At 42.4% G+C, this 27,952-nt stretch overlaps 1 protein-coding gene across 2 annotated transcripts; it reads right to left on the bottom strand.

The window, feature by feature from the left end:
* Positions 1–224: 224 nt before the first annotated feature.
* On the bottom strand, positions 225–26,724 carry LOC115137284 (LON peptidase N-terminal domain and RING finger protein 1-like). 2 transcript variants are annotated; one of them, XM_029673507.2, is made up of 11 exons: positions 25,953–26,724; positions 17,863–17,978; positions 9,653–9,775; positions 7,109–7,324; positions 6,664–6,898; positions 5,919–6,136; positions 5,499–5,620; positions 4,994–5,152; positions 4,063–4,225; positions 3,483–3,635; positions 225–2,299 (listed from the first exon to the last, which is right to left on the bottom strand). In XM_029673507.2, exons 1-11 carry the CDS (start codon positions 26,572–26,574, stop codon positions 2,141–2,143), a joined length of 2,286 nt encoding a protein of 761 aa, XP_029529367.1. In that variant the 5' UTR covers positions 26,575–26,724; the 3' UTR covers positions 225–2,140. The 2 variants fall into 2 exon arrangements, with proteins under 2 accessions (XP_029529367.1, XP_029529368.1); XM_029673508.2 differs by having other exon boundaries at positions 6,664–6,895.
* Between the last annotated feature and the right edge of the window lie 1,228 nt (positions 26,725–27,952).

The following is a 27,952-nucleotide window of genomic DNA, read 5'->3' as shown; positions in this document are numbered from 1 at the left end:
TTGCATTGACTCACCACTGCTATGTAAGAGCTATGTCGCCACCTTGTGGAAGCATTCTGAACAACCAATTGAACAGAATGTCCTGAATGTTGCAAGCGTTTCCTGATGACGTAACTAACACCCAATGCATAACACTGGGATCGGGATGGTTACATTGACAATGCGTTACATTCATGGGTTACATTTAGTCCATACGTTAACATAATACCACTTGAGGCTTCGAGTTGAAAAAAAAGTTCATTTATTATTGAAAATTGATAATTTAAACATTCGAGAGAAAGCATGATCTGTCCAAAAACAAAATGGTTTAAACGAAACAAAGCCGAAATTGACATACATTATACACATTGTGAACGATTCGGCCATGACGCGGCTAAAGAAATGACAAATAATTAACACAAATATCACAATTACTAGTACGGCAAAATGAATGCTAACCAAGCCGTCGCATTGTGCCATTCAAAGCAAAACGCTAAAATGGTATAAGGCAAAAATTAGTCTGAAATCGACCACCCCGGATATATTCACCTATATAAGTCCTTTTTATTTATTTTTTACAAAAGGCAGGTGACTGCTTTTTACTTGACAACAGGGTGACCTTTAACCCTTGCAGTGCTGAATGCAGGTCATTGTTTAGTTTTTTTTTCCTTTTCACTGTGTCACAATATTGCAACTTTCCCCTTTTGTGATTTTGTACATACAAACATACTGTCAAAATATATATTTATATATCTGTCCTTAAAAATGACTTCAGTTAACATTGAATTTAAACAGGAAGTTGAAAGGATTGGCTTAGAAGAGAGATAGGAAATACATCACTCGAGTCACATGGATGACTTTTGATGTTTCTCTCAAGAATCGATAACTCGGAATGGGAAACATCCCCAATGCAAAATCAATGACGCTTCCTAAGCTATCGGGATTCAAGAGGTTCGTATCCACTGAGAAACGACAACAAAAACAAAATTCAGAGTAATTCATGTATATTGGAAGTCTGGATTTTTTTAAACTGTTAAAGAGAACAGAACTTGGGAGCGTCGCGAGACCACAGTCCAACATCTGTAGCTATACTACAGACTGGACAAAATGGCTGCCACAAGGGTTTTCTTTCTGAAGTGTTGGAAGAAAACAAAACATTTATGTCAAAGTAAAAAATTTGGGAGACAATTCATAAAAAAAGGGGGGAAGCTCTCTTTTTCACCAGGGTCCACCACCACCAGGTGGCAGCGGTGAAGGAAGTTGTGCGTTTAGTCGACAGAGAGAAGTGACAGAGGGGCTTAATGACTGGAAGAGTCAGATTCACACTTTTTTGTTTTCAGTGTAATTGTAAGGCTGCACCATCCCACATGTTGGGCTTTGTAGCACACAAACAATTCTAGTACCCCCTCCCTCCATATGTTACCACCAACCTTCTACAATTCACCCCCCCCCCCCCCTCCGACAGACTCAATTTCAGCATTTGGGATTTGCACAGAAGCACCGTCCACCCATAGAAACAAACACACATCCACCCGCCCCCTCCATTCTACCCTTCAACAGTGACCGAATAGAGAGGCTGCTTGGGTCGTCTTGAGTAGACAAGACAAAGGAGACATCTCCTTCACCAATTTCTCTCTCTAGTAACCAAGCTGACAGTAGCCAACATCACAGAGAGAGAGAAAGAGAGAGACATCTATCTCAGCCTACCAAAAACCAGAGACAAGAACGCCCCTGGAGGGTGGAGAGAGAGAGACGGAGAGAGAAAGCGTCATTACAAGAGATAAGACCAATTCTTAGAATTCGGCTGATTTCTCAGCCGTCTGTGGATTCTCGCTGATGAACCTAGCTGGTGTGTGATAGCTGTCGTGCTGCTAAAGCTAGCTGTCGTGTTGCTAAAGCTAGCTGTCGTGTTGCTAAAGCTAGCTGCTTATGTGACTGGGATCTTGCTGGTGTCGTAGAAGTGTTGTGTGACTCTGTCTTCTCAGTGGGATGTCTCATTGACGTCTCACGGATGTCTTGTGGGAGATGCCTCAGCAGTAATAAGTAGCGACATCCGATGTACGGAGTCGTGGGAGTCTGTGTTGTTAGATGTGGTATGGAGGTACACGGTGTTGGAACCAGGATGTAAGAAGTAGCGGTGGCCGGGTGGCACTCTACTCTTCTACTCGTTGGGGATGCTCTGCAGGTAGGAGAGGATGTGCTGGATCTTGACCAGGCGTTCGCGCAGCGTGGTCATGGAAAGCACCGACAGCTGGTAGCGAGGGTCGATGGGCAGCACGGCCAGCAGCCACCAGCAGCAAGCCGGACCGTTGGGTGTCGCCTGGAAGAGAGGAGGAGAGGAAAATCACTGACCAGAAACATGATATCACTCATCCAAAACAATGGACAGACAATGGCTTGTTGGCGATTGTTTTTTGTTGTTGCTGGGCCACCAACAAAATCAAAAGGCTTTAAGGGGTCACAGAACAAACAAATGTGATTGCATAGATCTAAACACTATCGTGACATCTGAAAGACTAGGTGGAATAATTGCCATATTGGATACTCCTATCCAATCATTTCAGATCTATAAGGAACTTGAGAGTAGAGTCTAGCGAGTCAGCCGCAGTTCAGTACATGCCTTACATCAGACAGATATAATGGAGACACTTTAGATTTACAAGATGTAGTAGCTCATTTAGAGAGTCGGTATCTTAAATAGGCTGTTCTGTAACTGAGCCAAGAATCTCAGAAAATGACTGATGTGGTGAATTAGCTTGCATCTTAAGCAGCTTCAACCTAATCTGCCATGTATCGGATGTTGCTCTGTCAGAGTTACATGTTGTTTATTATAAACTGGGTGGTTCGAGCCCTGAATGCTGATTGGCTGAAAGCCGTGGTATATTAGACCATATAACACAGGTATGACAAACCATTTCTTAATAGAAACACACACACACACGCAGAGGAAATGTAATCTATTCTTAACTATGGTTCATCCCCAGACACTCATCATTAATCCTAGTATCTCCATATATAGCCAGGGTCCAGCCACACATTATCCCAATTATATAACTGTACCATTCCAAATGTTCCATGACAAATGCTATGCCTCCATTGGATATTGCGCCTCCAATTGTATATCTGTGTGTGTCTGTGACGTAAGTGTAGAGGATAAGGGGTTGACACCTTCCTCCAGAGGATTAGTTAAGAATTACCCACAATGATCTATTCTAGATCAGTGGAGAAACCAGAGAAAGAGATTCTGTTTCTATGGGAGCGACACTCCACACCATTCTCTAACACGGCATTAACGGAGGAGCTACTTCCTGTTTTGTAAACCTGGGTCGAAATTAATTTAAGGACCAAATGGAAGAAAGCCTGAAACAGGGAGGGACTAACTGAATTTGTCCAATAAGAAACAATCACGTTCATACTCTGTTGCAAAACATTTTGCTATAGTGAGCCCTAAAGGAGAGGGGGAACACTATATGATGGGATGCGGTTTGTGTCTTAGCTCATACCTGGATGTCGGGCTCTCTCTCGGGCATGGCGCCAAAGTGCTGAAGGATCTGGTTGCGGAAGCGGTTCTTGAGGTTCTGGAACCAGGTGCGCGCTTGTTCGTAAACGACGTCGTGCAGCTGCTGCAGCTGTGTCAGCTCCTCGTCGTCGCTCACCTGTCAATCAATCAATCAACTCATTTTAACCATACAAGAGGGACATTAGGTTTGAAAGCATAGATTGCAGTGTAGGATTCACCAACACACCACACTACCATAATCCATGGACAAATGGCCTCTGATAAACTAAAATACTATTTTGTTTTTACAGGAGGCCTTCTAGGGTGAATGATGAAATGAAAAGTGGATTTATTTAAATTAAAACATTAGGCTAATTCAAGCTGTGCTAAACTTGTGAGTGGGAATTATTATCAAGCTATTCACACCTATGGAAAATGGATTTCAATATCATTTTATCTCTATTTGTGTTTTTTATTGTATAATAGAGGATTATTTTGTGATCCTTTCTTTACAAAAAAAATCCATCATTAAAAAAAAAAAAATCCGAACCAGTATTTTGGGGTCAGAGAACATGGGTTCTTACCCTGGTATCCTCCAGGTACTTGATGTCGGCGATGCAGTACCCGTCCTTTATCCCGCGGGTCAGCACCCGGAACCTCTTCCCTCCGATGGTGTCCACCACGGAACGCCCGTCTGGGAGGAAGTGGACGCTCCGGATGATCAGCATGCAGCCGTACTCCACAAATCTGAAACGGGAATATTCGGAACTTTACTTTGTTGTAATCATATAGTCATTTTGAGGTGATTTGCCAATGGTCTATATTGGTCTATCGATATTGCGAAAATAAAGTTGCATACATAATTACACATAATTACACGCTTTTGTACAAAGCGACTTAATCATGCCTGCATACATTTTACGTAATGGTGGTCCCAGGGATCGAACCAACTATCCTGGCATTGCAAGCGCCACGCTCCACCAACTGAGCTGAAGAGGACCACAAATATATTGCACATGGTCGCTGCATAGTCAAATCAGACAGCCAATCAAAGCGTTGTGAAAAGGTACTGGCTCATTGTAAGCAGTCGATTGCAGTGATTTGTCAATGGCCTATTTCGTTTAAGTGAACTTACACAGGGCCGTTGCATAGTCAAGTCAAACGTCGGCATTCAACTCATTTGAGAGAAGGTACAGTAGCCTAAGGCATCTTGAAACACAGAAATATTAGCATATAGACATGCTTAAATGTCATTCAAATGTTTTGAATTGGCTTTTTCCATCAGGAGGCTTCAAAGTTGGATTTGATTTGAGGATTTGATTCAGTCAAAATCCTATTAGCTAGTATTTTCATAAATCTGCAGGCCCCGCCCCATCCCTCTCGCCTTTTAACTGTTGTCCAGGGTGAGGTGACAGAAGGTGACGCATTAGTGCGCATCAGAATGGTGTGTGTGTGTGCGCATTTGAGTGAGTTTCTACGTGTCAATGTGCTTCTATGGGGCGCCACCGTTCCTACCCTTTCTGAGCGTCGTTGATGCACATCCCAAACTGCCGCGTGCCGGTCTCCATGCAGCGGCGGATCATGAGGCGGTAGCGCGGTTCGAAGACGTGCAGGGGGCACGGCACGGTCGGGTAGGCCATGGTGCACACAAAGATGGGGACATTCTTCGTCAGGCTGCGGAGGGAGAGAGAGAGAGAGAGTTTGATGATGCTGAGACACTCGAGCATCTCTCACAAGTCAAAGTGATTCAAGGGTGACGTGCATTCCAAAGACGAAGTAAAACATCTATATAAATAGAATTCCATCTAACAGTCAGTGTTAACATTAGGTGAACCCGTCTGCTGTGTGTGTTTTGCATGATCTCTGCTGCATTCATTTATTTACTTTTTAAAGTAGGACAACCAGGGAGAAAGAGAGAAAAGGGTTCAGAGAGAAGCCGGAGGCCATAGCAATACAATTACCAGAATGGACATTCTAGGTTAATTCTATGTCAGAATTCCATGTAAGGAGCACAACTCACTCTGCGAGCTCTTTGGTCTCCTCCAGGTGAGTCTTCTGCCGTTCCGACTGCTCCTCAGACAGGTACTGCTTTATCACTCGGTCCAGCACACTGGTGACTGTGTAATTCCTGGCTGCTAGGTACTGGGGGGAAGAGAGAGAGCGAGAGAGGAGGAAGGAAAGAAGATTAAGGTTAAGCTTCCTTTTTGAGGACATGCACTTTAAGAAGAGGTCTTCCCCAAGTTAATTGTCTTAGGGACTGTCCCAAATGGCATCATGTTCCCTATTTCATGTATTACTTTTGACCAGGGCCAATCAAAAGTAGTGCCCCATATAGGGAACAGGATGCCATTTGAGATGTAACCTTAGTGAAACTAAGGACTCCCTTCCAGTTCTAAGAAAAGCAGGCGCTGAGTGGTCGTTGGTCGTGGTCTCCTCTTACCTCTTTGAGGCTCTCCTTGCAGAGGGGGCACTGGGGTGTGTGGTCCAGACAGCGCTCCAGGCAGTTTTTACAGAAAGTGTGACCGCACGGCGTGGTCACCGGTTCGTAGAACAATCTAATGCAGAGGGAACACTCCAGGTCGTTGGGGTCCAGTAGGTCCCTGGGTACGACTCTGTGAGCGCGCGCTGAGGCTCCCTGGCTCGAAACACCACAGGCCCCTACAGAGGAAACAGCAGGAGAACGTCAAGCACTTCACACACCCAAAGTACGCATGCAAACACAGACACAGCAAAGGTACCTGGCAGTGGCTAATGGGACCGCTGCTAATTGACACTGTGGCGGTTTCGGCCATGCCACTGATATACACGGCGTGCATATTTTAGTTGCTATAACCCAGGAAGAATCCAATTTAAAAACATTGTAAAGAGCCAGCACTCAAGCTAAACCAGGGTTCCCCAACAGGCGGCCAGCAGGCTGAATTTGGCCCGTGGGTGGTTTTATTTCGCCCCCCCAAAGTTATCTGATCATATACAAATGGAAGCAAGGTTTGAAATGATCATGTTTCAGTCAGACATTATATCTGTTCGGGCTTCTTGAGGTCAATATGCAGTCTACAAATTATTAGTAATTATGTTCCGTTCCCCAGACCATCTGCTAAAGGAAAAAACTGCCCGCGGTTGAATATCCCTGAGCTTAACTATTCCCTTTCTAATTACGACATACTAGCAGCGGTCTTGATTCCCACCTCCTTGTTTCTTGTGCTTGCTCCCGTGGCTGTAGACGACGTGGGGTCCGCCCTCGGAGGCCGACAGCTTCCTCTTCAGCAGCACGCCTTTCTCCTGGTCCCCCAGCTGGGGTGCGGAGCAGACACGTTTCAGACCCTCATCCAAGCTGCCCAGACCCAGGCCCGGCCCGTGGGCTCGCATCGAGTGACCGCGGCCGAGGCTCGAACGCTCCAGGCTCCCAGAGCGACCCGGCTTCTGGACGGAAAGAGAGGAGGTGGGAAGAGAAGTGTGAGAAAGAAAGAGAGAGAGAGAATTAAAAAAGTTAAAAGGAGTGTTCGACATTGTTGATGCATTTTAAAATGAACAAAACACCAAATCAACAAATATCAAAACATAATTGACTTTGGAAAATTTTAAGACTGCCCTAGTGATTCAGGGCTGTATCAAGCATGCCAGTTAGCGTACCTCGTGTTGTGCGGCGGGGCTGGGGTCTGCCAAGGAAGTGCGAGCCTGGACTTGGTGCAGGGCAGGGTGTTCGGCTTTGGCCTGATGCTGTTGGGCTCTGGCCTGGGCGTCTGCCACCACAGTTTTACTACGCAGGCGAGGCGATGTGCTCTGCGCCGTCTCCCTCAGGCCCACCTTCACTTTCTCGCCGGCCGGAGACAGCAGGTCGCACAGTATCTGCGGTACACATTGCGTTAGCCATCGGAGCAGTGCAACTGGATAGAGAAATCGGACAAATATGGAGGAATCGGAGCCTAGATCACAAGGAGCTTTTAACACGATTCACATGAACAGCGTATAAAGAAAATCCCCCAAAAATAGTGGATTAGAAGCCAAGTTCAAGAAGAAGGTAATAATACAATAATAATATAACAAAGTAACACAACATCCTGACAGATTCACACGGACACTACACAGTACAGAGCAGGGGGACACAAGACGTGAGGCAAGGGTCATTCTCTATCTAGGAATGCCCTCTCCAGTCAGACAGAGATGTAGTTAGAGGCTAAGTTTAAGGTCTTGAAGCCAAGGGGGGGCTAGGCTAGGCTATGCCAAGCATGTGTCCCCCCGACTAGCCCGCAATGCAGTAAAGTGGCTGGCCAAGACTGGGAGTGACCACTGGCACCAACGTGGGTTTAGACGTAGTAGAAAGAAAAAAACTACTTGTCCAGACAATGTGGAAATTTGCCTTTGGCTTCACAATAACATGATTGACATCAAAAACAAACAAAAAAAGGTTAAATCTGCACTCTGTCACTCTACCTCCACCCAATCCTTCTCGTCCTATATATATATATATCTCAATGTTATTCTCCTCCTCTTCTGTGTTCCACCTGTGTTCTTTCACTCTCTCAGTCCATTACATGTTATTAGATGCTGACGAACCCCCGGGCCCCGTTCCAATCGCTTTAAAATCTATCTAATCCTCATCCATTCCCCCGTTACTCCCAGACACACAAAACGGCCAACTTTTATATCTGCTAACCTGGGGCCCATCCAGGATCACAAGATGGGGAATTTGTGTTTACATCAGCATTTAAAAAGGAGATGTATTAAGCCCCATTTTTTTAGCACCTCATGAGAAAGGCTACTCCCCGTATTAGAGGAGTTAAAGAAAACACAAACACACCTTTTGCTTAGGCACACAGGCACAAACACCACACAGACAATCCCACATAGCTCTTTTCAATCACACCGTGAGAGCAGGTTTCAGACAATCTTGAGGGGAAAGAGAAGCCATTTGCATTCAACAACTCAGCCAGACAAAGCTCTTCCTAAAGAGGGAAACAACAAGGACGCAAATCCGCACGTCAACAACACGATCAAAGTTACACAGGCCTACTTTCTCACTCCACCAGGGTCCCCCCCCCTGACACTCCACCAGGGCCCCCCCCACATCGGAAACCCCCGTCAGCGATTGAGATCGGACAACGGTCCACAGTGTCTCGGACTTACGTAACAGCACTTCATCTCCAGTCCCAAGTTACACCCTATTCCCTACATAGCGCACGACGTAGGCCTCTGGTCAAAGGTAACGTCCTGTATAGGGAATAGGGTGTCATTTGGGATGAAGATGGCGGTTTATGTCATTACAGGAGGGCCGACTCACTTGAAAGTAAACTTGTGTCAGTTGATTACAGAAATTGCATGAAAAACACAGCTTCAAAAACACGGGAGTCTAAGTCGGGATGTGGTGATGTGGTAACGCTTTATTTTAACTGAGACACCACGTTAATTAGTGAATATATTATCATTAATTACTACCCAAGACTTCACTTCTTCGTCATGGCGCTTCAATTGTAACAAATTACGTAAAGTCCCAACTGTTACCAAGTACTTTTATAGCACATACCAAACAGATACAAGTGGTAATAGGAGAATAAAGTGTAACCAAAAAGAGAAGCAAAGCGACGGATAGGCCTAACTATGCCCATTCCGACTCCTTTTCAACAGGGTGTCCACAAAAAACAAGAAACACGCTTTACTGCCCTCTGAACCTTAACTAAGTCATCATGGAAGCAAAACTCACAGTGCATCATAGTCACTACATTTTCCGTCACCCGCAAAAACAGACGCTTCTCTATAAATAACGTGATTTTGTTATTAAGGCCGCTGTCAGCCCGATATGTTCCATCTCTCACGCAATCGCCTAAGGGCTTGATTCCATTAGGCCCATGCTACGGGTAATCACCTCGCTAGCCGATGCAAGGCCATCAGCAAAGGAAGGCACACAGTGTTCCTTTTCATGGATGGTAAGCAAAGCTGTACCCGGGAAACGCATGGCTTAAGTAAGACAAAAGGGGGTACTCAGAGAGCAAATGGCTTCTTATGAAACGAACTATGGCGCTAAGGGGTCTAAACTTCAAACATTGAGAAGATACAATATCTCCTTTCACTCATGGCAAGTCCCAAAGCTTCCAGGAAGAGTAAGGGGACTTAACCATCATTGCCAAAGAAAATTAGTTCAACAACAACATCACTCTCCCTCCCAACTCCTTCTCTCACCATTTCCACCTCTCGTTTTGCCAGGGTGAAGTCCTCGTCCAGGGCCAGACAGTGGAGGAAAACCTGCAGCGAGTCGTCCACCTGGCCCATGTCCTGGAGGACCTTGGCCTTCCAGTAGAAACCCTGGGAGAGAGAGAGAGAGAGGGACGGGGTTATAATGAGTGTAAGACATCAAAGTGGAGACTCTGGGAGATGTCGCTGCATTTCAACTGGACAATACTGTAATTGAACGACAGCCAGAGGGTGAACCGCTAGAGAGAGAGAGAGAGAGAGAGAGAGAGACAGAGAGAGAGAGAGACGAGAGAGAGAGAGAGACGAGAGAGAGACGAGAGAGAGAGAGACGAGAGAGAGAGAGAGAGAGACGAGAGAGAGAGACGAGAGAGAGAGAGACGAGAGAGAGAGAGAGACGAGAGAGAGACGAGAGAGAGAGACAAGAGAGAGACGAGAGAGAGACGAGAGAGAGAGACGAGAGAGAGACGAGAGAGAGAGACAAGAGAGAGACGAGAGAGAGAGAGACAGAGAGAGACGAGAGAGAGAGAGAGACGAGAGAGAGACGAGAGAGAGACGAGAGAGAGACGAGAGAGAGACGAGAGAGAGAGAGACGAGAGAGAGACGAGAGAGAGACGAGAGAGAGAGAGACGAGAGAGACGAAAGAGAGACGAGAGAGAGAGAGAGACGAGACGAGAGACGAGAGAGAGAATTTGTTATTTTACTAGAATCCCAATTAGCTGTTGCAAAAGCAGCAGCTACTCTTCCTTGGGTCCACACAAAACACTAAACATGACATAATACAGAACATTATAGACAAGAACAGCTTAAGGACAGAACTACGTCAATTAAAAAAAAAAAATAAAAAGGCACAATATCAATACACACACACAAACTATCCAGGTCAAATCGGGGAGAGGCTTTGTGCCGTGAGGTGTTGCTTTATCTGTTTTTTAAAAACCAGGTTTGCTGTTAATTTGAGCATTATGAGATGGAACGGAGTTCCATGCAATAATGGGGTTCAATATAATCGTGTACGCTTTCTTGAATTGGTTCTGGTTGCATGTCTGGTGGGGTAAGTGTGTGTGTCCGCGCTGTGTGTAATTTGACTGTGCAAACAATTTGGGATTTTCAACACATTAATTTTTCTTATAAAAAGAAGAAGTGATGCAGTCAGTCTCTCCTCAACTCTTAGCCAAGAGAGACTGGTGTGCATAGTACTTATAACAGCCCTCTGATGACAATGAAGAGCCAGACGTGCCGTTCTGTTCTGGGCCAGCTGCAGCTTAACTAGGTCTTTCCTTGCAGCACTCGACCACACGAAGACAATGATCAAGATAAGATAAAACTAGAGCCTGAAGGACTTGCTTTTTTGAAATGTGGTGTCAAAAAAGCAGAGCATCTCTTTATTACAGACAGACCTTTCCCCATCTTTACAACCATTAAATCTATATGCTTTGACCATGACAGTTTACAATCTAAGGTAACACCAAGTAACTTAGTCTCCTCAACTCGTTCAACAGCCACACCATTCATTACCAGATTCAGCTGAGGTCTAGACCTTAGGGAATGATTTGTACCGAATACAATGCTCTTACTTTTAGAGATGTTCAGGTCCAGTTTATTACTGGCCACCCATTCCAAAACAGACTGCAACTCTTTGTTAGGGGTTTCAGTGACTTCGTTAGCGGTGATTGCTGTTGTGTATATGGTGGAATCATCAGCATACATGGACACACAGGCTTTGTTTAATGCCAGTGGCAGGTCATTGGTAAAAATAGAAAAGAGTAGAGGGCCTAGAGAGCTGCCCTAAGGTACACCACACTTCACATATTTGACATTAGAGAAGCTTCCATTAAAGAAAACCCTTTGAGTTCTATAGATAGATAGCTCTGAATCCATGATATGGGAGGTTGAAAAGCCATAACGCATCAGTTTGGTCAATAATATCAAAAGCCGCACTGAAATTTAACAGTACAGCTCCCACAATCTTCTTATTATCAATTTCTTTCAACCAGTCATCAGTCAATTGTGTCAGTGCAGTACATGTTGAGTACCCTTCTCTATAAGCATGCTGAAAGTCTGTTGTTAATTTAAAAAAAACATTTGGTAATTTTTCCCCAACAGATTTCTAAGCGTTGTGCTGCTGCCATGTTATGCTAAGAGTTGTGTAGCTACCATGTTGTGCTGCTGTCATGTTGCTACCATGTTGTTGTCATGTTGTGTTGCTGCCATGCTATGTTGTCGTCTTAGGTCTCTCTTTATGTAGTGTTGTCTCTCTTTTCATGATATGTGTTTTGTCCTATATTTTTTTAAATTATTTTTTTTAAATCCCAGCCCCCATCCCCGCAGGAGGCCTTTTGGTAGGCCATCATTGTAAATAAGAATTTGTTCTTAACTGACTTGCCTAGTTTAATAAAGGTTAAATCAATAAATTCAATTAATTAATAAGTAAAAAGCTGACAGCATAGAACCAGTAAAGGCCGCTTGAGTAGGAGAATTACTCCAGGCCTGAAGACAAATATTTTCCTCTAGGCTCATATTAAAGATATGACAGACAGGAGTGGCTATAGAGTCAGCTACCATCCTCAGTAGCATTCCATCTAAGTTGTCAATGGCAGGAGGTTGATCATTAATGATCAATAACAATCATTTTCCCACCTCACCCACACTAACTTTACAAAATTCGAACTTACAATGCTTTTCTTTCATTATTTGTTTTTTTATGCATGAATACGGTGGCTCACTGTTCATTGTTTGCATTTCCTGCCTAAGTGTGCCCACCTTACCAATGAAGTAATTATTAAAATAATTGGCAACATCAAATGGTTTTGTGATGAATAAGCCATCTGATTCAATAAAAGATGGAGTTGAATTTGCCTTTCTGCCCATAATTTCATTTAAAGTACTCCAAAGTTTTTTTTCCATCATTCTTTATATCATTGATCTTGGCTTCATAACCGTTTCTTGTTTTTGTTGAGTTTAGTCACATAATTTATCAATTTGCAGTAAGTCAGATGTTTGGCCAGACTTATTAGCCACTCCTATTGCCCCATCTCTTTCAACCATTACAGATTTTCCATTCCTCATCAATCCATGGAGCCTTAACAGTTCTAACAGTCAGTTTTTTAACAGGTGCACGTTTATCAATAATTGGAAGAAGCAATTTCATAAATCCATCAAGTGCCGTGTCTGGATGCTCCTTATTAATCACATCAGACCTACAAATATTTTTAACATCATCCACATAAGAGTCACAGCAAAACCTTTTGTATGATCTCTTTATACACGATTTTAGGCCCAGCTTTTGGAACTTTGGCCTTCCTGCATATAGCTACTATATTGTGATCACTGCATCCAATGGGTACGGATACAGCTTTAGAGCAAAGTTCTACAGTATTAGTAAAAATGTGATCGATACATGTGGATGATCTTGTCCCTGTAGTGTTTGTAAACACCCTGGTAGGTTGATTAACAACCTGAACCAGATTACAGGCACTGGTTACAGTGAGAAGCTTCCTCTTGAGCGGACAGCTTGATGAAAACCAGTCAATATTCAGGTCCCCAAGAAAGTAGACCTCTCGGTTTACATCACATACACTATCAAGCATTTCACACATATTATTTAGATACTGACTGTTAGAACTTGGTGGCCTACAGCAACAAAAGGTTTTTGATGTGCCAAGTGAACCTGCAACCACAACACTTCAATAACACTTGACATAAGATCTTCTCAAAGCATTACAGGGATATGGATCTGAATATATAGAGAAAAACCTCCCCCATAAATGTCTCTTCTATAGATGTTATATCCTTGTATTGCTACTGCTGTATCATCAAATGAAGTATCTACGCGAGTCTCAGAAATGGCTAATATAGGAATGCTGTCTGATGTTAGCAAGTTATTGATTTCATGAACCTTATTTCTAAGGCTACATATATTAATATGGGCTATTGTCATCCCTTTCCTGGATAGCTTATCAGAGATAGACATAATATGGAAGAGAGCAAACAAATCAAGAGAATAAATATATACATTCAGCACTCCATTAATCAATTGGTGTGTGTGTGTGCTGAGGGTTTGAAGCTGCAAACCCATAGGCTTGGCTCTCTCATGCCTTCCAGGCTTCTGGGAGGGAGGGTGGACAATGAGCCTGTCATAGCAGATGTAAGCAATGTCCTCACGTGCGCTGGCAGCTTTCATGGCTGGGATAAGTTCATTCCTTTTCTGGAGAACAGCTTCAGGATAGTCCTCATTGAGGAAGATATACATTCCTCTCAAGTTGTTGGCTCTTCCCAGAACAGCTACCTTGTCCTTGAACCTCAGGAATTTGACCACCATCGGCCTGGGCTTGTCACCAGGGCCGGTGGTGGGTTTTCCAGTCCTGTGGGGGTGCTCCACCTCAATCTTCCGGTGGGCCATCTTCAATTTCTCAGAGATCATTTCCCTCACTTTGTCTTCAGATTCCATCCAGGTCTCATGTGGGGATTCTTCAATTCCGTCCACAACTATGTTGTTCCACCTTTATTGTCCCTCGAGATTATCCCTCAGAGATTTCTCTGTCATTGTTATCGTGGATTCACACACAGAACTGATGTCCTCTCTCAATGACTTACAGATTGCCGTCATCTTGCCGTTCTCCTGTTTCACCTCATCGAGCTGACCCTGGGAGAACTGCAAACTGTTCTTCAGGTCCTGGACCTCTCTGGTCAGGTCGTCCATTATTTTATTCGTTGAATCGACCAGTATTTAGACAAAACACTTGAAGCTATTTTTTTGTTGCTGTAACTGCTTGCAGAACCATTTTTGTTTGTTTAAAAGACCCTTCACCTGTGATAGAGAGACACCACTGTCCTCAACGGTATCCCGCTGGCTTTGGTCTTTGTCATGGTAGCTAACAGCGTAGATTACGCTGCTAATCCTCACAGTTCCAGACAGGGCAGGTCACAGGGAGGATTGAACACAACAAGCATCAGGGATCTCGACAGCCACAAACCCGGGACAATCCGAGGTCCCAGGCACAATGGCAAACTGAGACACGGGCTGTGTTCAAGCCCTCAAGAAACCCCACTAGCTTGAAAGGCAGCTACGCCAAATAGCTCCTCAGACTCGGCCTTGGCAGGATCACTGGTCGGCAGGATCACTGGACAGAGAGTAGCAGTCCCATCAACTGATGCCAAATGCGTCGCGGGATCCAAAGTAAAAAGTTAGTTAGCTACTAAGAAACTTTCCAATACACTTTAAAAACAACAATCTTTTCAAAACAACAAACCAAGCTCTCCCTCGTTCAACAGGAAGCGTTCATCAGGAGAAGGGTCCCTAGTTAGAACACAATGCAGGTAGCCTGACAACAAGAGCCAACAACACCTTGATCACTCAACATCAATTCAGTTGCCAGGCTTCACTGAATAGGATTAACATACAATGCAAAAATTCCTAACCCCTTGGGGTACTGAACCAGTTTGTCTTCTCTCTAAGAGAGGCATGACTCGTGCTGAGTAGCCTAGTTTGCTAAACTACACATTACCAACTAAATCAGCAGTTATGGGAAATACAAATTGAAACAAAAACTGTACCCTATGTAGCTCCTAGCTTGGGCCTTTATGTTTATCCCCAACTATATATTTCCACTTCTTCAACTAACCTCTCACTATTAAGAATAACCGCGGGGCTTAGCATGTCTTGGGGGTATGATCTTTGACCCTCTGCAACTTTCTCACTCATCATTTCAATAACCATTCTTCTATGAATGTCCATGCTTTCCACCTGGCTACCCCTACCCCGGTCAACAGCTCTGCACCCCCAACAGCAACTTGCCAAAGCCTCCCCCATTTCTCCTTCACTCAAATCCAGATAGCTGATGTTCTGAAAGAGCTGCAAAATCTGGACCCCTACAAATCAGCTGGGCTAGACAATCTGGAACCTTTCTTTCTAAAATTATCCGCCACAATTGTTGCAACCCCTATTACTAGCCTGTTCAACCATTCTTTCACATTTTCTGAGATCCCTAAAGATTGGAAAGCAGCCACGGTCATCCCCCTCTTCAAAGGGGGAGACACTCTAGACCCAAACTGTTACAGAACTATATCTATCCTACCCTGCCTTTCCAAAGTTTTCGAAAGCCAAGTTAACAAACAGATCTCCGACCATTTCGAATCCCACCATACCTTCTCCACTATGCAATCTGGTTTCCGAGCTGGTCATGCGTGCACCTCAGCCACGCTCAAGGTCCTAAACTATATCATAACCGCCATCGATAGAGGACAGTACTGTGCAGCCTTGTTCATTGACCTGGCCAAGGCTTTTGACTCTGTCAATCACTGCATCCTTGTCGGCAGACTCAATAGCCGTGGCTTCTCAAATGACTGCCTTGCCTGGTTCACCAACTACTTCTCAGATAGAGTTCAGTGTGTCAAATCAGAGGGCCTGTTGTCCGGACCTCTGGCAGTCTCTATGGGGGTGCCACAGGGTTCAATTCTCGGGCCGACTCTTTTGTCTGTATACATCAATGATGTCACTCTTTCTGCTGGTGATTCTCTAATCCACCTCTACGCAGACGACACCATTCTGTATACTTCTGGCCCTTCTTTGGACACTGTGTTAACTAACCTCCAGACGAGCTTCAATGCCATACAACTCTCCTTCTGTGGCCTCCAACTGCTCTTAAATGCAAGTAAAACTAAATGCATGCTCTTCAACTGATCACTGCCCACACCTGCCCGCCCGTCCAGCATCACTACTCTGGACGGTTCTGACTTAGAATATGTGGAAGTGTTCATAAACATATAATATCTTTATTTACAATAAAAGTCCTTCCAAAATGACACAATACATTATTTACCATTCATTTCTAATGGGCACAAAATAATCTGAAACACAACCAAAATGAACTGCAAATACATTTTGTAGAGTTTGTAGAGTCACAAGCTTGATGTAGTCATTTCATGCTAGGAATATGGGATAAAATACTAAACTTTTGACTACTTTATTTATAAGAGTATTTATGGTAACGGTCTAAAGATTATTTGACCGTTACCATTTGTGAGAAAAAAATATTGTTAAACAAAATCTCTTTCTCTGAGCAATTGTATTAGTATAAAATATTATAATTTCCCAATTTCTTTGAGCACACAATATAGCTAAGTATTTTTATTATTTATTTTATACAGTCATTATTGCTCATCTTTTTCAAGGGTGTCAATTTCAGACCCCACTGTATATTTCCACACTATGAGGTTGGAATAATACTGTCAAATTATGAAAATTATGATATTGCCCTTTGAGAGTAAGAGCGGTTTGAAAAGACCACCTGAAATTTCAGCATTGGTGGAATGGAGTTTTGGCCTGCCTGGTGACATCACCAGGTTGTAAATTAGTTAATAGAACTATAAGAAAGGAGAGTTCAAAACCTCTCTGCAAATAACAGCTAGTTATCAGATTTTCCCCTCCCCACTCAGACCACTCCCAGACAGTCTTAGCAAAATTCTCACTTGTGAAATTGCTGCTAAGAAACTATTTTTGATTATTTTTGCCCATTTTAATTGAAAACAGTGACAGTAATGCTCTTAATTTTTTAACCCAGAAATTATTTGGTATTAAAATAAAAACATCTGCATTGGACCATTAAAATAGCTCTAGGTACAGTGAAAAGTGAAAAGAAAGTGTGACCAAATGTGTAACAAACAAACGCACAACTCCCAAATGAGAGGCTCTGAACCCTCCATCAAAAAAAATTACGTAAAGGAAAAACAAATCAACATTTGATAACAGAAAAAAATGCCAAAGGTATGGAAGGTTAAACAGTAATATTATATAATTTATCAAGACTTAAAAATTGAATTAGAGGACATAGTGAACCATGCTGTTTATAGCGATAAGACATCCTAAAATATATCCTACCGGTTCGTATTCAGGATGGCTCTGCTAACACATTTAGACCTGACTGAGCCACTAATCAGCCTCCACTTTCCCTCCATGACGCATCACACGGTGTAAAAAGCATGGAGGATATAACCGGAGCTATAGGCTTCTAGTTTCCTGTTTAAAAGTGCCACAGGGTGCCTGGTAAGTACTAAGGATAATGATAGTGCTGGGGAGCAGACAAGTGAATGAACTTAAAACCTCCGATAACATTTGTTTTAATTTCCGAAATATATTTTTTTTCTACACTTGTGCCTACTGAACTCAACACACAGTTTGCCCCATTGATCCAATAACCTACCTCTGCAGAGTGGGCAGAGCTAAGACAGAGTTCAGCGTCCTCCAGGGCCAATCGGTACTGCTGGAGCCCGGTGTAGGCCTTGACCCGTGACCACCGCACTGCCTCATCCCCAGGATCTGGGAAAAAAGGAGGGAAGGAAAGAGGAGGAGAGCAGAGACAAATTATTTGATGAAAAAAAAAATAGAAAAGTTTTACATTTCAGACAAAGCCCAATTTCTAAATATTTTTTGATCTGTCACCGAAGATGACCATAACTCTAGGGCGAAACATCCGTGTCATGAGAAAAGCATACATTCAAAATAATAGCAAATTATGACGGAATGAAAGCTTAGGCTACATGCATAGAGGATTCCATGTCAAACACATGACATGAAGACACATAGACATTACAACCAGTAGATAGTGATAGCACATACAATGCATTCGGAAAGAATTCAGACCCCTTCAATTTTTCCACATTTTGTCACGTTACAGCCTTATTCTAAAATTGATTATTTGTTTCCCCCCCATCATCAATATACACAAAGTATAATAATGACAAAGCAAAAACAGGTTATGACATTTTTGTCATTTATAAAATCAAATGAAAAGCGGAAATATGGCATTTACATAAGCATTCAGATCCTGCAGAAATGTTTTGGTACCCTTCCCCAGATCTGTTCCTTGACACAATCCTGTCTCGGAGCTCTACAGAAAATTCCTTTGACCTCATGGCTTGGTTTTTGCTCTGACATTCACTGTCAACTGTGGGACCTTATATAGAAAGTAGAGGTCGACCGATAATGATTTTTCAACGCATATACTGATACCGATTTATTGGAGGACCAAAAAAAAGCTGATAGCGATTAATCAGCCATTTAAAAAAAATATATTTGTAATAATGACAATTACAACAATACTGAATGAACACTTATTTTAACTTAATATCATACATCAATAAAATCAATTTAGCCTCAAATAAATAATGAAACATGTTCAATTTGGTTTAAATAATGCAAAAACAAAGTGTTGGAGACAATACGTGCCATGTAAAAAAGCTAACGTTTGAGTTCCTTGCTCAGAACATGAGAACATATGAAAGTTGGTGGTTCCTTTTAACATGAGTCTTCAATATTCCCAGGTAAGAAGTTTTAGGTTGTAGTTATTGTAGAAATTATAGAACTATTTCTCTCTAGGCCATTTGTATTTCATTAACCTTTGACTATTGGATGTTCTTATAGGCACTTTAGTATTGCCAGTGTAACAGTATAGCTCCCGTTCCACTGCTCGCTCCACCCTGGGCTCGAACAAGGAACACAACGACAACAGCCACCCTCGAAGCAGCGTTACCCATGCAGAGCAAGGGGAACAACCACTCCAAGTCTCAGAGCGAGTGACGTTTGAAACGCTATTAGCGCGCACCCCGCTAACTAGCTAGCCATTTCACATCGGTTACACAAGCCTATTCTCGGGAGTTGATAGGCTTGAAGTCATAAACAGCTCAATGCTTGACGCACAACGAAGAGCTGCTGGCAAAACGCACAAAAGTGCTGTTTGAATGAATGCTTACGAGCCTGCTGCTGCCTACCACTGCTCAGTCAGACTGCTCTATCAAATCATAGACTTAGTTATAACATAATAATACACAGAAATGCGAGCCGTAGGTCATTAATATGGTCGAATCCGGAACTATCATCTCGAAAACAAGATGTTTATTCTTTCAGTGAAATATGGAACCGTTACGTATTTTATCTACGGGGTGGCATCCATTAGTCTAAATATTCCTGTTACATTGCACAACCTTCAATGTTATGTCATAATTACGTAAAATTCTGGCAAATTAGGCGGCCCAAACTGTTGCATATACACTGACTCTGTGTGCAATGAACTCAAGAGAAGTGACACAATTTCACCTGGTTAATATTGCCTGCTAACCTGGATTTCTTTTAGCTAAATATGGCAGGTTTAAAAATATATACTTCTGTGTATCGATTTTAAGAAAGGCATTGATGTTCATGGTTAGGTACACATTGTAGCAACGATACGCACCACATCGATAATATGCAACGCAGGACACGCTAGATATACTAGTAATATCATCAACCATGTGTAGTTAACTAGTGATTATGATTGATTGTTTTTTATAGGATAAGTTTAATGCTAGTTAGCAACTTACCTTGGATTACTGCATTCGCGTAACAGGCAGTCTCCTCGTGGGGTGCAATGAGAGGCAGGTGGTTAGAGCGTTAGACTAGTTAACTGTAAGGTTGCAAGATTGAATTCCCCGAGCTGACAAGGTGAAAATCTGTCGTTCTGCCCCTGAACAAGGCAGTTAACCCACCGTTCCTAGGCTGTAGTTGAAAAAAAGAATGTGTTCTTAACTGACTTGCCTAGTTAAATAAAGATTAAATAAATTTGTTTAAAAAATAAAGTTTTTTTTTTTTTTTTTTTTTATCGGCCAAATCGGTGTCCAAAAATACCGATTTCTGATTGTTATGAAAACTTGAAATCGGCCATTCCGATTAATCGGTCGACCTCTAATAGAAAGTTCTGTGCTTTTCCAAATCACGTGAGCTCAATTTCGAGTCTCAAAGCAAAGGGTCTGAATAGTTATGTAAATAAGGTGTTTCTGTTTTTTATTTTCAATAAATGAGCAAAAATGTCTAAAAACATGTTTTCACTTTGTGATTATGGGGTATTGTGTGTAGATTGAATCCATTTTAGAATAAGGCTGTAACGTAACAAAATGTGCAAAAAGTGAAGAGGTCTGAATACTTTCCAAAGTAACTGTACGTCATCCACATATTCGTACGGAAAACTCATGATGGCGCATGAAGTATGAAATATGTATTTGAAGCTCCCCATATTGCTGAATGGAGCTGAATGGCAACAAAAAATGTCTTAGGATCATGGTCAAAGTGGCCGTGACTAGCAAAGGATGATGGTCGATGTAGTCGTTTTCATCCTACCTGAGAGAGTCAACCCAACGCTGCTAGATGACGTCGGCATCAATACCGGATACCACGTGAATACCACGTGCATCAGGGTGCAATCACTATTGAATTAAATATCTTGATTGGTAGCAAACTTTTGAAGAGTTTACCGAGGTGATCGAACTAGATCATAATAAACACATTTTAGAGCCCAAAATGGGCATCAATTTTTTTTTTTTTATGAGTCTGTTCTAGCAAACTTAATTTACATAGGCTTTCTAGTGCAGACCAGGGTTTTTGGCACCACTGGGTTGCAGTAGCCAACCAGCAGAGCTCGTGACTTCCCACTCCAGACCGCACACTGGGGGCATGTGAAGACCGTGACACAGTAGTCCTAGTTAATGGTCCAAGGCATGAAATTGGTCCGGAAGGTCTTAAATCAGTCCGGAATTGGCGGCAGAGAGAAGCATCCTGCAATTCTATAAATGAGAGAAACTTCTGAAGTGTGAAAGCTAATTTCCTGCCATTCTAAGCATTTTGCCATGGCTATTTCTATGTTCTTATGCTCAAAAAGTATTATTTTTAAATCAACAGGGACCCCCAATCAGGGCCCCTGGGCATATACACTACGTAGCCTGTCAGTAATCCAGCCATGCCAAAAATACTTCTAAATTCAACGTTTTGGAAATTTCCGCCGTAGCATTTATTTGGTGATTTCTAATTCTCAAAGAATACATTATAAAACAAGAATGTAGGTCAATTATATATTCTACATACTTTGTGTGGGTTTAGTCATTTAAGTTTACACTGAAAGCGTTTTTACATCCTGAAGATTGTTTTCTAAAACAAATATGATTTTTTTTTTTTATATACTGTTTATATATAAATAAAAATATGTTTTATTTTTGTTGTTGTTGTTGTTGTATGGAGGCTAAATGAATACAGGGAAAACACTGTAGACCAGGTTAAGCTTCCCAGCTTTCAGCTGAGGTCATAGACTAGGCCTATTTGGTCTTCTATGATGAATGTTCAAAATCATGTGCGTCGCTGGCAAGAAAAGAGTCGCTGGCAAGAAAAGAGACACACATTGTGGCATCTTGTTTGCGGTTTGTGGTCCAAGATGGGCCTCTGTGATTCTGAGCCTGTGGCTAGAGGTGACATGTCTACAAAACGCACAAGGTTTGCATCTCCATAGTTCAAAGTGGCTTCCTCTCCCGGTCTCCTTTCCTTCACCCACCCTGTCTCCTGTCCAGCAAGACCCCTGGATAGGAGACACTGTCTGGTTTGCTTTAACCTAACATGCCTTTGTAGATCAGTACAGATGAAGGACAAGGTCAAGAAAACTAAGCCCCTTTAGACTATTGAGATGCACCCCGGTGGGTTTTCCGTTGTATTGGGGAAAAGACAGATAACGACTGTGATTCACTTCACTAGAAGGGGGATTACTCCATATTAGCTTATGTGCTTCAGTTATGTCATAGCGGTGGCACCTCTTGTCTGGTTCTTGCTGCTCTGTGGTGGTGACCGACTGTGCCACCAGCGTTGGCACTGCAACTGTGTCACACGTCTAGGCCCCAAAACCAAAGTCACCTCAGCGAAGTCCTTCGCTAACCCAAAATGCCACACTGGCTATGGGCTCTTACATTTGCTACCGTGTCTCACAGTTGCCAACATTTCCACATTAAACAATGTTGAAAGACAAGGGCACAACGTTCCACCTCTAGACCAAACGATGCTTTTTTGTGCTCATTTAAACCCAAATCAAAGAAAGCAGCTTTAGGCTACACTTATATTCAATAAGTACTCAAATATTTATTTATGAATAAGTGAGATCAGTTTTAACATCAAGAGAGAGGGGAGCCTGTGCAGTTTGATGAGTTATCTTCACAGAGGTGCAACGGTCTTGGAGGTGACCTTATAATATGGCCGAGGCTTAAGAATAAGGAGTTTTCGCACTCCGCCCCACTGGGAACGTATTTCTCAAATCTAAAAATGCAAATCCCGTTCTGCACGTGTTATTTTACACACACATTCGCGGTTCTCTCTTTACCTACCCCCCGGTTCTCTCTTTACCTACCCCCCGGTTCTCTCTTTACCTACCCCCCGGTTCTCTCTTTACCTACCCCCGGTTCGCTCTTTACCTACCCCCGGTTCTCTCTTTACCTACCCCCGGTTCTCTCTTTACCTACCCCCGGTTCTCTCTTTACCTACCCCGGTTCTCTCTTTACCTACCCCCGGTTCTCTCTTTACCTACCCCCGGTTCTCTCTTTACCTACCCCCGGTTCTCTCTTTACCTACCCCCGGTTCTCTCTTTACCTACCCCGGTTCTCTCTTTACCTACCCCCGGTTCTCTCTTTACCTACCCCTCAACCAATTTGATCCGACATGATGATGATGATGTAGGCTATGTCTCTGCCTAATATTTCTGCACAGCTGCGATTTGAACAAACTTTCCAAAAATATATATGAAGGCTACATTACAACCTTCCACATTCTGTTGTCATGGATATTAGCGTAGCACAAGCAAGACGGAGTCGACACATTGCATTGGGGAAAAACAATTAGCGTTGATGTCATCTTTTTAGTTTTGCTGCCATATAGCCTGCAGTCTGCAGCAGACTGCCTGTCTGTGTCTTGCTTGTTTGATATGCTGTGCAGGCTCTAGCTTCTGTTGTGCTTATGTTTACAATAGTATATATTGATTTTTGTTGTCGTTGTTGTTTTTTTACAGTCCAAGAACTATGTTTATTTATACTATTTTGTGTACAAGCGGCAGCGGAGTCACAGAGTGACTGAGCAGTAGCTGACAGGAAGTAGGCTAGTGGATCTGGCATGAGCAGAAATCTTCGTATTTCTAGCAACAGCAAGTCGGGTTCCAGAAAATCCTGAACTCCATTATAATACGACATCACAGCATGAACAACTTCGGGTTGACTCAGATATCTGTCATCTTTATGTTATACCTCCACACCCCCTTATTAAATGTATAAACATACACCAGTTTAGCATGGCTTAGAACGGATGACTTTATTACTCTTTAGCGTTTACTTTTTTAAAATATATATATATATATATATATATGCAAATAAATGTCTTCTGAAGAACAGCTTCTGAATATTTTGGTCTAATTGTGAGGTCAACAACCATACAAGAGATTGTTACACATTTTTCTCTCAACGTTCTCGCTCTTATCATTCAATAAGTATTTACTTGACATTCTCGCTCTTATCATTCAATAAGTATTTACTTGACACGCTAGGGCTACATTTAGCATGTCATTGTGCATGTTATTGTGCAAAGCATACTACTCGATGTAACAACACGCATCTACAGTACATAGGTGCCATTAGAATTCCTGAGTAGGCCTTCACATTGGTTAGTATCTGTAACTGTTGACCTGATCGATTTCAGACTTATTTTCCAGGAATAAATTGCTTTCCGAGAAGCTGAACCATCAAACAAGGCCTATGGCTGTCACAAGGTGAGATGTTGAGATCGGTTTCGGTTCGATTGTTACAAAATAATGACGTTTTTTCAGTTTGGTTTCAATTATTGATTTATTTTTACATTAAATGCTCTATGCATTATGTTGGTTGAATGCTGTAACACAGAATAAAAATGAAAAGTCCCATGATGTTAGTGACTGCCCATTACCTATTAATCATCATTTACTCACATTTACTTTAATAATATATTTAAGTTGTTGTGTATATTGAATTTGTTTTATTTGATGACTTTATTACTTCATTCCAAGTCTTCATTTCATTTTCAGGTAGATACGAAGCAACTGGTCTCTATCCCTCTTGATAGTGCATTCTTCTGTCTTCTCTTGTGTCTGCCCCCACACTAACCTAACATAGCAGGCCTAAAAGCCTGCGTTTACACAGGAAGCCCAATTCTGATATTTTGTCCACTAATTGGTCTTTTGACCAATCACATCAGATCTTTTCACATTGAGAGCTTTTTCAGAGCTGCTCTGATTGGTCAAATAACAATTAGCGAAAGAAAATATCAGAATTGGGCTGCCTGTGTTAATGCAGCTGAAGAAACAATGGCTGGACAAGTAGACGAGCAATGGATTATGGTAATTTGTTGTTAATTGTGATGTTTTCTGCACTAAACTATGTAAAATTTTGGCCTGATGTAAACTACAACTCCCTACTAGGCCTACATCGCACAGTTTGGGCTTGATCTGATTTCTCTAAAGAAACAACACTGAGCTCACAGAAGTTTTTTTTTAAACAAACAATGGAATTCAGATCATTTAACAGATTTAACGAAAAATAACTGAAATGTTGGTTAATCGCTCAGTATTACCCATAGGAGACAGAATGACAACTTTCAGGAATCTCTTAGGTATTTTTTTTTTTTTTTAAACATCACTAAATTGTATGTCTGGTGTCATTAACTTCATCTAATTACTGAAGGAATCTAGACACAGCCTACAGCAATGACTGTAGACTTCCGTGCTGTCACTTTATTGCCTTCGCAATATTTGCATTGACACTCTCTCTGCATTTGGACTTTTTAGTGTCTTTATGTACCAGTAGAGATTTGGCAACACACAGGTATACACCCGTTTAAAATGCCACCACGTGAACTGCACCGCCTTGCCTTGATTGGGCAGCACATTTAGTATTTTTCGGACTTTGAGAGTGGACCAAACGTTATAACATGACTGTTTGGCAAACCCATCCCCCGCTACTTAGTTACAAAACGTTCGTTCCACTGTGTCACGACCTGCCTTATGAAACTCGCTGCTTGTGCGCATGCCCAATTTAAGAAATGTTGTAACAGGGTGGCACGAGGGTTACATCAGTGGCACAAAGGCTGCGTTCACGCAGGCAGCCCAATTCTCATGTTTTCCAATTATTTGGACGTTTGACCAACCACATCTGATATTTTTCAGATCTAATCGGTCAAAAGATAATATTTGTGAAAAAAAATCAGAATTGGGCTGCCTGTAAACGCTGCCAAAAAAGCTAGTCAAACACATGACAATAATGGTCAGTGGAACTCCCCTTCCCTACTTTTTAATAATAAATACCAGAAACAGTAACGGGGAATGACTAAAATAACTTTGTTTTCATGCTTTGACATATTTCCTAAATGTCTCATCATAGCATACAAAACAAAGAAGGGAAGTGATATCCACAAGCCTTTCCTCCCCCCACTCACCAGATTCAATCATATCTGTCGCTAGTGATACGGCCTCCTCGAAATGTTTCCTTCGAGACAGGTCTTCAATTTCACTAATAGCTCTAGACCTTTTCAGCTCCTCGGGAAACCACTTTTCCAAAAGTCCAAATAGAATCACATTCGTTTTAAGCTCCGCCGGCATGCCTCCTACCTCGCTACACAGCTTGCATTTGGAGAGCAGCTGATGTTGTAAACATCTTTTACAGTACGAATGTCCACAGCCGATGGTCACGGGCTCGCCTAGAAATCTGTGACAATTCAAGCAGTCAAAAACATCCTCCTCCCCGGCGTTATCCAAAATATGTAGCTTTCGTTCCGAAGGCGCCTCATCCTTTCCCAGCTTTCTCTTGAAGTTGCGCAGAATACAATCCACTAAAGTGCTCATCTGCTCCGGCCCTGCAGAACCATATCTCAAGGCCATCGAGTAAACATCGATGGCTTCTTTGAGACGGTTTTCTGATGCCAGTGCATCAGCTTTTTGTAAAATAAGTGTGTGGTGGTCTACATTATCCTGCTCATCGTCCCAGTCGTATTCTGGTTCGATGAAGAATCCTCTTCTTCCTTCGACGTCGTCCTCTCTGTCGGGGTGTTGGACCGACATTGTAGGCTAGATGATCGGCATACAATGTATGCCGGTTATTATAAATGTATTTAAAAACTGTGTTTAGCCATAGCTGTAGCCTACAATGTGTTTCTAGTTTATGTGCCAGTAGAGACTTGGCAACATACAGGTGTACACCCGTTTGTTACGTAAAAATGCGACCACGTGACCAGAATCACAGTTCCTTGATTGGCCAATGAGTCTCGATTATAAAACCTGAGTTTAGAAGTTTCATAACTACGAAAAGCATCTGACGAAGAGTGCGCAGACTCATAGTGTATCACATTGAGATTTTTTTTTAAATAATTTAAATATAAAAAGAGGCGCGAACAGCTTTTTTTCGCTGTGCTGTCACTAAATAATGAAGTGGCGTAAATTTCAGCTAAACATTGGGAATGGCAAAGTAGTAGGGTGTGTGCTGCATAGATGGTTGTCCTTCTGGAAGGTTCTCCCATCTGCACAGAGGAACTCTGAAACTCTGACAGAGGGACCATCAGGTTCTTGGCCACCTCCCTGACCAAGGCCCTTTCCCCCGATTGCTCAGTTTGGCCTGGCGGATAGCTTCCAAACTTCTTCCATTTAAGAATGATGGAGGCCACTGTGTTCTTGGGGACCTTCAATACTGCAGACATTTTTTGGTACCCTTCCCCAGATCTGTGCCTCAACGCAATCCTGACTCGGAGCTCAATTGACAATTCCTTCAACCTCATGGCTTGGTTTTTGCTCTGACATGCACCCTCAACTGCACCATTATATAGACAGGTGTGTGCCTTTCCAAATCATGTCCAGTCAATTGAATTTACCAGTGGACTCCAATCAAGTTGTAGAAACATATCAATGATGATCAATGTAAACGGGATGCACCGGAGCTCAATTTCGAGTCTCACAGCAAAGGTTCTGAATACTTATGTAATAAGTTATTTCTGTTTTTTTATTTTTAATACATTTTCAAAAATGTATCTTAAATAGTCCTCCTCACACTTAACCTGCTCTTGACCCCCCCCCCCACCCTCTACCGACAGCTATGTTATTGAGGAAAAATTTACTTTCTATGCCTGTGAAATGTGGTTGTCCCACTTAGCTATCTTAAGATGAATGCACTAACTGTAAACCGGTCTGGATAAGAGTGAGAAGATGTGCATGAAAACGATTCGTCTCTCGTTGAACAATAAAGACTTTATTGAAGAATCCCTACTCTTGACCAATCACCGATGATTCTTCGGCTCCGAACTTCGGGCTCGCCTCTAGAAAAATATATATATATGTGTGTGCCTGAACACTGAAAAAACGCTCACCAGAAAGAGGTGTCCTGCACATTTTCAAGTTAAAAGTGTCCATTGTCTGTTACTCCTCAGTTTAGTTTACTTCACATTTAGGT

The sequence above is a fragment of the Oncorhynchus nerka genome, linkage group LG11, assembly GCF_034236695.1.
Source record: "Oncorhynchus nerka isolate Pitt River linkage group LG11, Oner_Uvic_2.0, whole genome shotgun sequence".
In the NCBI taxonomy this organism is placed as follows: domain Eukaryota; kingdom Metazoa; phylum Chordata; class Actinopteri; order Salmoniformes; family Salmonidae; genus Oncorhynchus; species Oncorhynchus nerka.
Note: the sequence above shows the minus strand (reverse complement) of the source record. Positions and strands in the feature narration are given on the sequence as shown.

What these genes read in the sequence shown, in the direction of transcription:
- LOC115137284 (XM_029673507.2), bottom strand. Translation starts at nt 26,574, where the DNA reads ATGTCGGTCCAACACCCCGACAGAGAGGACGACGTCGAAGGAAGAAGA. An exon ending in GACAGATATGATTGAATCTG is followed by an intron (nt 17,979 to 25,952) that starts GTGAGTGGGGGG and finishes CTTTTTTCCCAG; the next exon opens with ATCCTGGGGATGAGGCAGTG. An exon ending in GAGACCAAAGAGCTCGCAGA is followed by an intron (nt 5,153 to 5,498) that starts GTGAGTTGTGCT and finishes CTCCCTCCGCAG; the next exon opens with CCTGACGAAGAATGTCCCCA.